At 45.8% G+C, this 13,996-nt stretch overlaps 2 protein-coding genes across 3 annotated transcripts in view; one reads left to right on the forward strand and one right to left on the reverse strand.

The window, feature by feature from the left end:
* Positions 1 to 1,270, reverse strand: part of AHSA1 (activator of HSP90 ATPase activity 1) — a 49,977-nt gene extending 48,707 nt beyond the window's left edge. The window contains exon 1 of the mRNA XM_030214096.1: positions 970 to 1,270. Within this exon, the coding sequence (XP_030069956.1) occupies positions 970 to 1,049 (80 nt within the window). The 5' untranslated portion in view covers positions 1,050 to 1,270. The remainder of the gene's footprint in view (positions 1 to 969) is intronic.
* Positions 1,271 to 1,323: 53 nt separating this feature from the next.
* The window catches only part of VIPAS39 (VPS33B interacting protein, apical-basolateral polarity regulator, spe-39 homolog), a 63,191-nt gene continuing 50,518 nt past the window's right edge, over positions 1,324 to 13,996 (forward strand). The window contains exons 1-5 of one of the 2 annotated variants that reach the window (XM_030214094.1): positions 1,324 to 1,407; positions 9,814 to 9,906; positions 10,455 to 10,551; positions 10,632 to 10,781; positions 11,854 to 11,892. In XM_030214094.1, coding sequence (XP_030069954.1) covers positions 9,814 to 9,906; positions 10,455 to 10,551; positions 10,632 to 10,781; positions 11,854 to 11,892 — 379 coding nt within the window. In that variant the 5' untranslated portion in view covers positions 1,324 to 1,407. Of the gene's footprint in view, positions 1,441 to 9,813; positions 9,907 to 10,454; positions 10,552 to 10,631; positions 10,782 to 11,853; positions 11,893 to 13,996 lie in introns of both variants that reach the window. The other variant, XM_030214095.1, reaches the window with a different exon arrangement.

Consider the following 13,996-nt stretch of genomic DNA (forward strand, 5'->3'; position numbering starts at 1 on the left):
TGGACATGACCCCTCCAAGGAATTTCCTCAGTATTGGGGGTGCTCAGCCCAATGGAAATGACCCCTCCAAGGAATTTCCTCAGTATTGGGGGGTGCTGAGCCCAATGGAAGTGACCCCTCCAAGGAATTTCCTCAGTGTTGGGGGTGCTGAGCCCAATGGACATGACCCCTCCAAGGAATTTCCTCAGTGTTGGGGGTGCTGAGCCCAATGGACATGACCCCTCCAAGGAATTTCCTCAGTGTTGGGGGTGCTGAGCCCAATGGACATGACCCCTCCAAGGAATTTCCTCAGTGTTGGGGGTGCTGAGCCCAATGGAAATGACCCCTCCAAGGAATTTCCTCAGTATTGGGGGTGCTCAGCCCAATGGAAATGACCCCTCCAAGGAATTTCCTCAGTATTGGGGGTGCTGAGCCCAATGGAAGTGACCCCTCCAAGGAATTTCCTCAGTGTTGGGGGTGCTGAGCCCAATGGACATGACCCCTCCAAGGAATTTCCTCAGTGTTGGGGGTGCTGAGCCCAATGGACATGACCCCTCCAAGGAATTTCCTCAGTGTTGGGGGTGCTGAGCCCAATGGACATGACCCCTCCAAGGAATTTCCTCAGTGTTGGGGGTGCTGAGCCCAATGGACATGACCCCTCCAAGGAATTTCCTCAGTGTTGGGGGTGCTGAGCCCAATGGAAATGACCCCTCCAAGGAATTTCCTCAGTATTGGGGGTGCTCAAGCACCCACAGAGCCGGCTCCAATGCGTGATTTCATGTATTACCACCACCTTGAGTCAGGTGTCAGAAGCAGCTGACAACCAACCCCGAGTGTGACGCTGCGTCTGACAGAAGCTTCTTGGCACCTTCCACCCATCTCCGTCCTCATCATTCCTAGCACTAGTGGTGCAAATCCCACGCACTCTTAGCACTGTCAGCTGTGCGTCCTGGACTATTGAAGCCCCTGTCACTAACCCCCCTCTCTTACCAGTGCCAGTTATTAACGTTGGTGGCGTCCGCTCGCTGCTCCACGATCCAACGCGGGTCTCCTTCCCCCCACTTGGCCATGACCGACGCTCACTCGCCGGCGGTGACAGAACCTGAGTGACGCGCGCGCCTGCGCCGACCTCGCGCCTCTCAACCCTCCGCCTCGCGCCTCCGTCTTCCTCTGCTGTTGGCTGTCAATCTTTCCCGCGCTCTCTCTCTCTCTCTCTCCGCAAAGTCTCACCCTGACTGAGCCGAGAGGGACTCGCTCGCTGCGGCGCTGCCTTTATACTCCAGTCGTGGAACGTACTAGAAAGGCCTAGAAGAAGCCGGTACGACGTCATTTCCCCTTCCGGTTGCCCCTGGCTGTTTCCGGAAGTCCACCCACCACCACCACCACCACCACAGTCCAGTCCGAAGAGGAAAAAGAAGATTCTTTTCCGTGAGTATTTAGCTTCTACAACTTTGCATCTAAATAAGTGTCTTGGGCTTTACTTTTTTTTTTTAAAGCAGCAGCTGTTACTGATTTGAACGTCCTCACCTGTAACATTTGTGCTGTACAACAAACAACAGAAGGGGAGAGAGGGAGGGTAAGGATGGCACTTCCAAAAATCTTCAGCAAGACTCAGGAGATAGTAGGTGCTTTGCCAGATGGCGAAAATGTATCCAGCCCAAAATGAATAAACTAACCACAATGATCATAAACAGAATCAACAGCAGCACCATGGATAGATTATGAATTTGTGAATCCATCCATCCACAAAACAAGAGGAGCAACTTCCCACCACAAACCGTCTATCTCTTTTGATCTAGGCAAAGGAAGAAAAAAAAAAAAAACATGTTACTTGACCCCCAGGTTTCAATCTAAATCATGTTTAATATGGGCTATACATGTTGTAAATAAATAGAAACTGAATGTTGAGCACCTGATTCTCATAACATGTCTCTGTTTTAGTAGCCCTTTACCAGAAGAAAAAAAATCTCTTCAAGATACAACACATGCTAGGGTGTCCCTTTAAACACCCCCTCCAAATGCCACACTGATGACAATTTATAACAAATTACTACTATACAGCCTCTGTGTATATCCGTAAGCTGCATAAGCTGGCAAGTTTGAAAATATAAGCGTGATTAAATAAAAATGTTACCAATAAAGCACAACATGGTTGCAGCAGCTCATCATGGCTCCGCTCTGTACGGCCGTCCCCCTCCCGTGACAGACTCACACTTTTTTCTGCCTCCTCCGGAGACCTGCCCCTGGGCCCTTGCCTTCTCTTCCTCCTCCAGTCGGCAGGCCACGTGAAGGAGCGAATGTGCAGTCTGGGGCCAGTAGCACTCCACTGGCAGCGCGTGCAGCAGTGGTACAAAATGGTATCTGGGGTTCTGGGCTAGTTCTGAACACTGGGTAAATCAGATCCATTTGCATATCCATCCATCCCCCCTCCCGTCACAGGACCATCATTGGCCAATCCTGGTGGACATGCTGATCCAGACCACTGCCTTCCTTCTCAATCTAGCCTCCTTGTTCTACATTTGTCCTTTGTTTTAAATTAAGCAATTGAGATTCGTAACCTTACAAGGACAATAACTGCCCTATGATTAGCCATGCTGGAAAGCAGAGAAAGGAGGTTACGTTTTTGAAAACCTCCGGTCCAGGCAGTGGCAGCAGGCTACAGGCATTTAAAAGAAGCCTGGAGCCTGCCTCTGCAGGGCTTCTATTGGTCCAAATGGACCAACAAGTCACAGCGGGGAAACCACACCCAATCCATGACCATGGCAGTAAAAAACGCTCAATGTCCTTCAGCCTTCAAAAAAAAAATGCAGTGGGTCGCAGAATTGGCACCTCTGATGATGTTTATTGGAAATACACTGAAAGGAATTGACACAGCGACCGTGTTTCAGCGCCTAAGCGTCTGCCTCAGGAGTCTGACCAATCGGGTGTTTCAAGGTCAAAATAGACTTCAGTTTGTCTAAACAAAATGCAAACTTCTGTAACATGAAAGAGATCTGCTTAGCTCAGCTAGATATTTTTCTCTTGTTAGGAACATCTCTTCTATGTTATAGAAGTTCGTGTTTTGTTTAGCCAAACAAACACCTGATTGGTCAGACACCTGAGGCGGGGGCTTAAGTGCCGAAACATGGCCGCTGTGTCATTTTCTTTCGGTGTATTCACAAACATCATTGACTACTATCTTCTGAGTCTTCCTCGTGGTTTTTGGAAGTGCCATCCTTGCCCTATTCTTTGGTTGTTTGTAGGCATGCTAACAATTCCCCCCCCCCCCCCCCCCCAAGACTGGGATAAGCACGGAGAATCTCTATTTACAGAAATATATGGTGCAGGCCTGACCCCAGACTCAATCACACCTAAACCAATGAAAGTGGACCAAGGAAGGCTCCTAAAACCATCCATCCTGACCAGTTACTGACTGGTGCAGTGCCAGACACCAGCTGATTGAGGCTTCCTCTTCTTCCCCCCCCCCCCCCCCCCCCCCATATATCTTTATTAAAAGAGTTTCTTATAATACATCAAACCATGACACAGAGAAACAACAAACAAAAGAAAAATACAAACGAACACAATCAATAAACTTAGTTGAGCTGTAGAAATTAATTTGAGTACTACAGTACTGAGCATTAGATAGGTAAGCAATGTTTTCCATTTACAAAAAGTGGAGCGATTTATAACAAAAAATGAGCAAAGTGGTGGGGTGGCCACATTAGTCCACTTTTCAAGGTAATAAGTACAATTACAACAAAACAGAAAATAAAATAAGATGATACCTTTTTTATTGGACTAACAATACATTTTTTGCTTAGCTTTCAAAGGTTACCCTTCTGGTCTGAAGAAGAAGGGTTACCTTCAAAAGCTAATCAAAAATTTTATTAAGTTAGTCCAATAAAAAAGGTATCTTATTTTCCGTTCTCTGTTTCTATTTATTACCTAAAAGCATTATAAAATTAATGGTTTTGTATTTTTTTATACAGCAGTACCCAATTCCACCACACAAATACTCATAAGTGAATATTATCTTTACAGTGATTAATTTCAGAGCTATAGTAATAAGAAAATCAAATAAGAGCTTTATCGTGTTAAGATGAAATTAAGTGATAGTGATTGCCAAATAATGTGCTTGAGAGTAAAGCGTTCAGAAAAATTTAATATTTTCTGAATCTTGTCCCAAATGTCCCACCAATATAATTGTAAATTGTCACATTCATACAATAGATGAACGAGTTCCAGTTATTTTGTGGCAAAACCAATAAAGGTCTGAAGACGAAGATCCGCTGAGCTTGGATTTCCTGGGAGTCCATCATTTTTTTTTTGTTACATTTGTTCCCCGCGCTTTCCCACTCATGGCAGGCTCAATGCGGCTTACATGGGGCAATGGAGGGTTAAGTGACTTGCCCAGAGTCACAAGGAGCTGCCTGTGCCTGAAGTGGGAATCGAACTCAGTTCCTCAGTTCCCCAGGACCAAAGTCCACCACCCTTACCACTAGGCCACTCCTCCACTGTTGCTACTATTTGAGATTCTACATAGAATGTTGCTATTCCACTAGTGAAGTCGGCTCTTGCAGATCACCAGTGTGGCCGCGCAGGCTTCTGCTGCTGCGAGTCTGACGTCCTGCACATACGTGCAGGACGTCAGACTCACAGAAACAGAAGCCTGCACAGCCTTCTACATGGAATGTTGCTAGTGGAATAGCAACATTCCATGTAGAATCTCCAATAGTAGCAACATTCCATGTAGAATCTCCAATAGTATCTATTTTATTTTTGTTACATTTGTACCCCGCGCTTTCCCACTCATGGCAGGCTCAATGCGGCTTACATGGGGCAGTGGAGGGTTAAGTGACTTGCCCAGAGTCACAAGGAGCTGCCTGTGCCTGAAGTGGGAATCGAACTCAGTTCATGCTGTAAAAAGCACATAGATTGAGTTGTTGAAAACGATAAAGAAGCGCTAGGGCCAAAATCCAGAAATTGTGCCAATCTTCTTGAGATAGATGATCATTGATTTCTTTTTTCTCAGACTGTTTGAGTACCAGCACGAAAGTTTCTCTTGTGTAATTGGAAAGCTTTATAAAAAATGGAAGCTTTGTGTGACAACAAACATGTTTTTTTTTTTGTTTCAATAAAGACAGATATCAATTAAACATTTGTTTTTAAAAAGCAAAAAGTCCCAGTTCTTTTTTTTTTTTCCGGAGCATGATATAATTGGAGCCAACAATTGAGAGTTGAGGATATCAAACTCTTGTTGTAATTGTATATATGTTTTGAGAGATGTAGTGGAGACTAATTGACTTAGAAAACAAATATTACACGATTTCCATACCTGCCAATTGATAGACCTATCATCCACCTTGATAGCTTTATGGTTCCAGATGATAATATCATTAATGGCATTCTTTGAAGCTAGCCTAATCTTTGACAACTGTAAAAAAGAAAGCACAGTAGCTAAAGTAACATTATTATTTTCAAAAGAAGGTGGTAAAGAGAATTTAGCTAATATGTTCAAGGGAACAGATATATTAATATCTTGTTCTAGAATGAGCCAAGGAATATAAGAGGAATCATCTATGTTAAACCATCTAGAGCCTTTATGTAAAATAAATGGAGAGTGGTAAACAAAGGGCCTCATCAAGCCATGCTAGCTGTCCCGGTGCGGTGATGCCGACAAAGCTCATTCAGTTTTAACACACGAGAACCACTAGTACGGCTTGATAAAAGAATCCCAAAATCTGGAAAATTTACTGCTCTATTTTGATTGGGAAGTTTCAACAGTCTGGTGGCTTTGATTTATTTATTTATTGCATTTGTATCCCACATTTTTCCACCTATTTGCAGGCTCAATGTGGCTTACATAGTTTTGGTAAGACATAGTCATTCCAGGATGTCAGATACAATTGGTAATGTACAGAGATTAAGTAAGGGAAGAGGGAAGGAAGGTGTTAGGTAGGATAGTGTAGAAGGTGGACTTTAATAATTGGGTGGGTTGGTGAGGTAGTTTTGTACATCTATGGGTTTTCTTTGTAGGCCTTGTCGAATAGATGTGTCTTCAAGGATTTGCGAAAGTTAGTTATTTCGTCAATGGTTTTCAGGGCTGTAGGTAATGCATTCCACAGCTGTGAGCTCTTATAAGAGAAGGTGGTGGCATGTATCAGCTTGTATATTAGTCCTTTACAACTGGGGAAGTGCAGATTGAGAAATTTGCGGGCTGATCTTATGGCGTTTCTGGGAGGCAGGTCCACGAGGTTTAGCATTTAGATTGGGGCGTCTGCGTGAATGATTTTGTGTACAATCATGCAGATCTTGAATGCAATGCGTTCCTTGAGTGGGAGCCAGTGAAGCTTCTCTCTTAGGGGTTTAGCACTTTCATATTTAGTTTTTCCAAATATGAGTCTGGCGGCAGTATTCTGATCTGTTTGGAGCTTTTTAATAGTCTGTTCTTTGCAGCCAGCATACAGTACGTTGCAGTAGTCTAGATGACTTATTACCATTGACTGTACCAGGGTACAGAAGATATATCTCGGGAAGAAAGGTTTTACTCTTTTGAGTTTCCGCATGGAGTGGAACATCTTTTTCGTCATATTCTTCACGTAGGCATCGAGTGTGAGGTTTCGATCAATGGTAACGCCAAGAATTTTTAGATTTTGTGAGACGGGAAGTGTACAGTATGGTGTGGTTATGGTGGAGTAGTTGTTTGTGTTGTATAGAACGTATCAATAGTTACATAGTATCATAGTAGGTGACAGCAGAAAAATACCTGTTCGGTCCATCCAATCTGCCCAACGAGATAAACTCATATGCGCTACTTTATATGTATACCTGACCTTGATTTTCAGGGCAAAAACCGTAAAAGCCTGCCCAGCACTAGCCCCGCCTCCTAACCACCATTGCTGCCACCCAATTTCCGCTAAGCTTCTGAGGATCCATTTTTTCTGAACAGGATTCCTTTATGTTTATCCCATGCATTTTTTAATTCCATTACCGTTTGCATCTCTACCACCTCCCTCGAGAGAGCATTCCAAGTATCCACCACTCTCTCCGTGAAAAAATACTTGCTGACATATTTCTTGAGTCTGACCCCCCCCCCCCCCCTTCAACCTCATTTCATGTCCTCTAGTTCTATTGCCTTCCCGTCTCCGGAAAAGGTTCATTTGCGGATTAATACCTTTCAAATATTTGAACGTCTGTATCATATCATCCCTGTTTCTCCTTTCCTCCAGGGTATACATGTTCAGGTCAGCAAGTGTCTCCTCGTACGTCTTTTAACGCAAATCCCATGCCATTTTTGTAGCTTTTCTTTGCACCGCTTCAATTCTTTTTACATCCTTAACAAGATACGGCCTCCAAAACTGAACACAATACTCCAGGTGGGGCCTCACCAACGACTTGTACAGGGGCATCAACACCCCTTTCTTCTGCTGGTCACACCTCTCTCTTTACAGCCTAGCAACCTTCTGTTGTCACACTGTTTCGTCGCCTAGGGCTCTTTAGCTTGGAGAAAAGATGGCTGAGGGGAGATATGATAGAGGTCTATAAAATAATGAGTGGAATGGGTAGATGTCAATCGCTTGTTTACTATTTCCAAAAATAATAGGGCTAGGGTGCAGCCTTCTACATGGAATGTTGCTAGTGGAATAGCAACATTCCATGTAGAATCTCAAATAGTAGCAACATTCTATGTAGAATCTCAAAGAGTAGCAACATTCCATGTAGAAGTCGGCCCTTGCAGATCACCAATGTGGCCGCGCAGGCTTCTACATGGAATGTTGCTAGTGGAATAGCAACATTCCATGTAGAATCTCCAATAGTAGCAACATTCCATGTAGAATCTCCAATAGTATCTATTTTATTTTTGTTACATTTGTACCCTGCGCTTTCCCACTCATGGCAGGCTCAATGCGGCTTACATGGGGCAATGGAGGGTTAAGTGACTTGCCCAGAGTCACAAGGAGCTGCCTGTGCCTGAAGTGGGAATCGAACTCAGTTCCCCAGGACCAAAGTCCACCACTAGGCCACTCTTCCACTCACATCAATCCAGAAACTTAGGATTTAACAAAACACTCCTTACATGGGAAGAAATTTGAAACAAGCAGCTTCCTATCTGTTCGGCAGAGATAAATGGCAATGTCTTGTAAATGAATGTGAAGATGTCCATATGGCTGCCCTATAAATCTACTTAGATTAAACAGAGTAATTGGGTCCAAGAGTGAGGGGTAGCTTAATGGTTAGTGCAGTGGTCCAAGAACTACTACTACTACTATTTAGCATCTCTGCAGCGCCACAAGGCGCACACAGCGCTGCACAAACATAGAAAAAAGACAGTCCCTGCTCAAAGAGCCCACAATCTAATAGACAAAAAATAAAGTAAGCAAATCAGGAAGGAGGAGAGGAGGGTAGGTGGAGGCGAGTGGTTACAAGTGGTTACGAGTCAAAAGCAATGTTAAAGAGGTGGGCTTTCAGTCTAGATTTAAAGGTGGCCAAGGATGGGGCAAGACGTAGGGGCTCAGGAAGTTTATTCCAGGCATAGGGTGCAGCGAGACAGAAGGCGCGAAGTCTGGAGTTGGCAGTAGTGGAGAAAGGAACAGATAAATGGTTTATATATGTAAACCACTTTGAATGTAGTTGCAAAATACCACAGAAAGGCGGTATATCAAGTCCCATTTCCTTTTCGCTCCCGGAGAAAGCAACAGGGACCTCAACAAGGTCGAAGCTGGCCCAACGTATCAACGTATCTAAGCGAGGGAAGAAGCAGAGGAGGAAACTGATGCTCAACAACTCGTGCACCACCTCCACTCCAACCTCCCTCTCAACGCTCCTCCAACCCCGTTCTAACGCCTCTTTTCATCTGTCACTGTTGCCCCCCTCCCCTCCTCGAACCCCGTTCTAACGTCTCTTTTCATGTCACTGTTGCCCCTCCCCTTTATTCACCCAGACTACGTCCCCATTCCCCCCCCCCCCTTCCTCCAAGACCGTTCTAATGTCTCTTTTCATTTGTCACTGTTGCCGCTTCCCTTAGGTGACTCTTCAATGTTGCTTTCGGCACCTAACCACTACACCTCTACTCAGGAAATCTAGACTACCCCAACTTGACATTTCGTCCTTTAGATTGTAAGCTCCTTTGAGCAGGGACCGTCCTTCTTTGTTAATTTGTACAGCGCTGCGTAACCCTAGTAGCGCTCTAGAAATGTTAAGTATTAGTAGTACTACATCCCCAGTCCCCTCCCCTCCGCCGCCGACTCAGACTGACTGCCGCGTCCCTTGGCCTCGCCCCTCTGGAAACAGGAAGTTAGGTTAGAGGGGGTGGGCAGGCGGCTGCTTGGATGAATTCAAAGGCGAGTTTGAAAGGGAGACTGGGATGGAGAGGAGGGTTGAGAATGAGGGAGGGATATGGGACTGCAAATGGGGAGGAGAGGGGCGAAATGCTGGAGATTGAGAGAGGCGCCAGTTCACGGGGGAGGGAGAGGGGAGTCCCTGGTCCCAGCCAGAAGTGTATTACATGGTGTCTTTCTGGTCATAGTAGTATATCTGTATACTTACAAGACTAATCTGGCCTTTAGTTCTGAAATTGGATTGTAAGCCACATTGAACCTGAACTCTCTTTGGGATAATGCGAGATACAAATATAATAATAATAAACAAAACAGAACAACCAGGGAATTAAGTTGGTCCTGGGATCTGTGAGGTCCACTGGATCTAAGTTTTGCCAGTACCTCCCTAAGGTACCTTCACTTGGGAAAGGGGGAGTTATCTACAAGAAAGATACAGAGGCGTTTTGATGCTCTTCTTTGATTATTTGTACATATTTTGAGGGTCATCAGTAACTACGTCTTCTCTATTGTGTAGATGAGTCGAATTAAAATTGATGAGGAGGAATATTGGAACAGTTCTAAGTTCAAAGCCTTCACCTTTGATGATGAGGATGATGACCTTTTCCAGGTAAAACGGGGAGGGGAGGTCTGGGATCAGGGCTTATTGAGGGAACTGAGGAAGGATTTGGATGAGTATGTTTTAGGAATATCCCCAGAAGGGTCTGGTGTGAGAAAAGGGTGGGATGGGTGGGGTTCATGGAGTATGCTATGGAAATATTTGAAGGGTATCATGCATAATTGTCCTCTAGCTATGACCTACAAAGCCTGATATGTTAGTAAGCACTTGTTAATTTGAAACACAAGAAAGTTAATTAGTTTTTATAATTTCATTGCACTGTTTGAAAACATGATTCTATATGGAATGTCAGACTGAGCCTGACAGACATTTGGCATTGGGTCTGCTTGCATACTGTTCCAAAAGGATATTGGAAACCTGGAGGGAAACACTTGGAGGTGACTGAGGTTGTGCAGGGCTGACTGCTTTGAGGAAGCATTGAGAATCCTAAGTCAAAAAGGTACTGGGAATTTTGGGCTGCTTTTGTTGAGGGGATATTGGGAGTCTTTGACTGTTCTGCTGGTACGTTTGTGTAATGACTGCAGTTTCTTTGGCCACAGCTGAAGGAATCGAAGCGTGCAGTGAATAGCTTGCGAGATATTGTTGATGATGATGATGATCTGGAGAAGTACAGCTGGAGCGGGGAGCCTGTGGGAAGTGAGTTCCTTAAGGGTACAGTGCACTTGTACGTGCTAAGTAAGGGATATGTATTAAACTGCCGGCTCTTGTTTTGTCAGGTATTTCATGGTCCATTAAAGAGACCTCATCTAGCAGCCGATCAGCAGGAGAGGTACGCAACCAGGGCCAGCAGAGAAGCCAGAGTAACGCTTCAGCATTTCCATTGTCCAAGCAGGAATCCTCCTACTCTCTCAGCAGCTTATTCAAAGGTGAAAAGGCAGGGAAGGATTCTGGGGTGGTGTCACAAGGTTTACACTGACTATCAGATACAAGGTGCCAGTAGAGAGGGTCATGTCATCAGCTGGAAAGAGAGAATGTGACCAGCCACCCAAAGTAATGCACATTGGGAAGAATAATCCAGATCATAGTTACCTGATGCTAGAGTCCACCTTGGGAGTCGGCATCCAAGAAAAACATCTAGGTGTCATTGTAAACAATACGCCAAAATCTTCTGCCCAGATAGAATATGGTAGATTTAAAACAAATAGGAGAAAGTTTTTCTTTACTCAGCGTTTAGTTGGACTCTGGAACTCGTTGCCGGAGAATGTGGTGGCAGCGGCTGGCCTTACGGAGTTAAAGGTGGGGTTGGCCAGATTCCTGAAGGAAAAGTCCATTGAACATTATTAATAGAGCCAGTGGTAGGAGGCGGGGCTGGTGGTGGGGAGGTGAGGATAGTGCTGGGCAGACTTATACGGTCTGTGCCTGTGCCAGAGCCGGTGGTTAGGAGGTGGGGCTGGTGGTTGGGAGGCGGGGATAGTGCTGGGCAGACTTATACGGTCTCCCAGTGGTGGGAGGCGGGACTGGTGGTTGGGAGGCGGGGATAGTGCTGGGCAGACTTATACGGTCTGTGCCCTGCAGAACACAGGTACAAATCAAGGTAGGGTATACACAAAAAGTAGCAAATATGAGTTATCTTGTTGGGCAGACTGGATAGACCGTGCAGGTCTTTTTCTGCCGTCATCTACTATGTTTTTTCTACTATGAACATTATTTTTTTTTTTGGGGGGGGGGGGGGGGGGGTTGCCAGGTTCTTGAAGCCTGGATTGGCCGTTGTCGGAGACAGGATGCTGGGCTTGATGGACCCTTGGTCTTTTCCCAGTATGGCGGTGCTTATGTGGTTAACTTACATAGCACATACTGGCAAGAGGGCGTACACAGTTGCGGGGCTCCCACTTACACATGTAAGCTATGCACATCGCCCACACACTTTGAGCATAATGTTAGGCATGCTGATCCTGAGAATGCGTTTTTTAAAAATGTTTCTCCCTCTTTTCATTTTAGGGTTGAATAAACCTGGGAGTCTTAATTCACTTTCTGATGGTAAGAAATTATCTGCCTTCACATAGTAGTGGCTTTCTGTCAGAGCTGTTTTCCACTGCTTTTCTAGTTATTCTTTTTTTTTTAAAATTTTTATTAATATATCTTAAATGTTACAATAGGAACATTAGAAAATTATGTGTAAAGAAACAATCTCAAAAAACAAATTTTACATACACAAAGAAACACATACAAGCCCATTTTGACCGGCACCGATGTCAGGTTCACCAGTCTGTAATTTCCCGGATCACCTCTGGAACCCTTTTTAAAAATCGGCTTTACATTGGCCACCCCCAAGAGGTAATAGAGTGGTCCTCATGGACAGTTTAGGCTCTCTCAAACATTGGCTCTCCCCTGCCATGCTAACTACGCTGTGTCAGCCCTAAACTTAGATAATCAGGCACACTAAATCTAGCCAGTCAAATTGTTACCAACTAGATGTAGGTTTTTAGCCAAAATTCCTCAGCAACCCTCCAGACCGGTCAAGACGCTTGGGTTATGCACGCCTACCAGCAGAGGGAGACTGAGAACACTTAACTTCGAATAGCTACAAGTAACCTGTGCAGAACCCCCACCAGCCAGTAATTTCTCAGTCTCAGCAGAGGGTAGACGTGCAGCCTGATCAGTCTGGTAGGCCCTTGTGGGTCCCTAGTGTTCTGTTTTTTGTTCTGGAGGGGCTCGGTACCCGTACTTAGAACTCTTTGCTTCCGGAGTGTGGATCCGGTGGGGCCCCTTTTCCCCCTGGGGTGTTACACCCAGGAGGCCGGGTCCCTCCCCCTCTTGTGCTCTCCCTTGTGTGGGCTGCGTTGTGCCTCGGCTTCAGGCTTTAGTCAGGAGCCTTGAGTGACTTCAGTTGCACAGCAACAAAGTTCAAAGAAAAGAGAAAAAAAAAAGCTCCAGTTTGTTGCTGGCATCTTTTTCTTGCAGCATTTAGAGAGAGCACATTAGCTGCTTGTTTGGGCGCTGGATCTGGGTTTTGTTCTCCTTTCTGTAGTCTGCTGGTATGTCTAAGCTCCTCCGTTGCCGTTTCTGCGCGTGTCGCAGTATTGAAGCACAGAGCAGCCAGTGTAGATACTGTAGGGAGCCAAAATCGCCTTTGCCCTTGCCTCCAGAATTGACGGCTGAGCCTCCCACAGTGAGCTCTATTAGGGGCGAGTTGGGGCCACAGGCGAGTACCTCAGCGGCGGGGACCATTTTTGGTGGGAACTGTCGCCATCTTGGATTCGGCCCGCATGATTGAACAGGCTCAACAAGTTCAGGGGGTTACGCTCCCGGGAGCTGGGGGAGGCGTTTTTGGTACTGCTGATAGCTCGGGGTGGGGGGGGGGTTTCCCCTGAGTTTGTGTGGTCCCTGTGTAATGCGTGGAGATCGGGACCGATATGGTCTAGCCCCGTCGAGGGAGGGGCTGGCCTGGTGGGCGCTAAGCAGCCTCGCGTAGATGTCTCGAGGACATGGAAGTCCTTTCTCTTCCAGGGTCTGAGGATCTCAGTGAGCTTGGAGAGGAGGAACCGCTGGAAGGGCCCCAGGAGCTGGAGGGTTCTCTGCCTGGGGAGGATCCCTCTGTTGCACGCATTTTCACAGGGATGAGCTTTTGGAACTGATTGATCAGGTGGCCTCCACTCTTAAGTTTTCGGCTGGGGACTCCTCCTCTGGAGAGGTTATGCAGGTGGATCAGTTAGTTAAGAGGATTAGATGTCCTTTGTGGTCGTTCCCTATGAATAAGGATCTCAAAGATATGGTGTTACAGGAGTGGTTCACTCCGGAGGCTCTGTGTAAGGTATCTAAAGCTATGGCTAGACTTTTATCCTCTGTCTCAGGAAGATCGGGATTCCCTAAAGCCCCCCTACTGTGGATGCGGTGGTTACGGCGGTGACTAAGGCTACGGCCATTTCTGTGGATGGGGGTGCCGCATTACGTGACCCTCAAGATAGAAAGCTTGAGTCCTTTCTCAAACGCAGTTTTGATTTATCGGCCCTTGCCTTACAAGCGTTGGTTTGTGGTGGTTTGGTAGTGTGGGCTTGTTTCCGCTGGGCAGAGAATCTTCTGGATGAGCCTATGGTAGCTAGAGCTGTTTTGGTTCAGGAATTAGCAAAGTTGGAGATGGGTT

The sequence above is a fragment of the Microcaecilia unicolor genome, chromosome 9, assembly GCF_901765095.1.
Source record: "Microcaecilia unicolor chromosome 9, aMicUni1.1, whole genome shotgun sequence".
Taxonomy (NCBI): domain Eukaryota; kingdom Metazoa; phylum Chordata; class Amphibia; order Gymnophiona; family Siphonopidae; genus Microcaecilia; species Microcaecilia unicolor.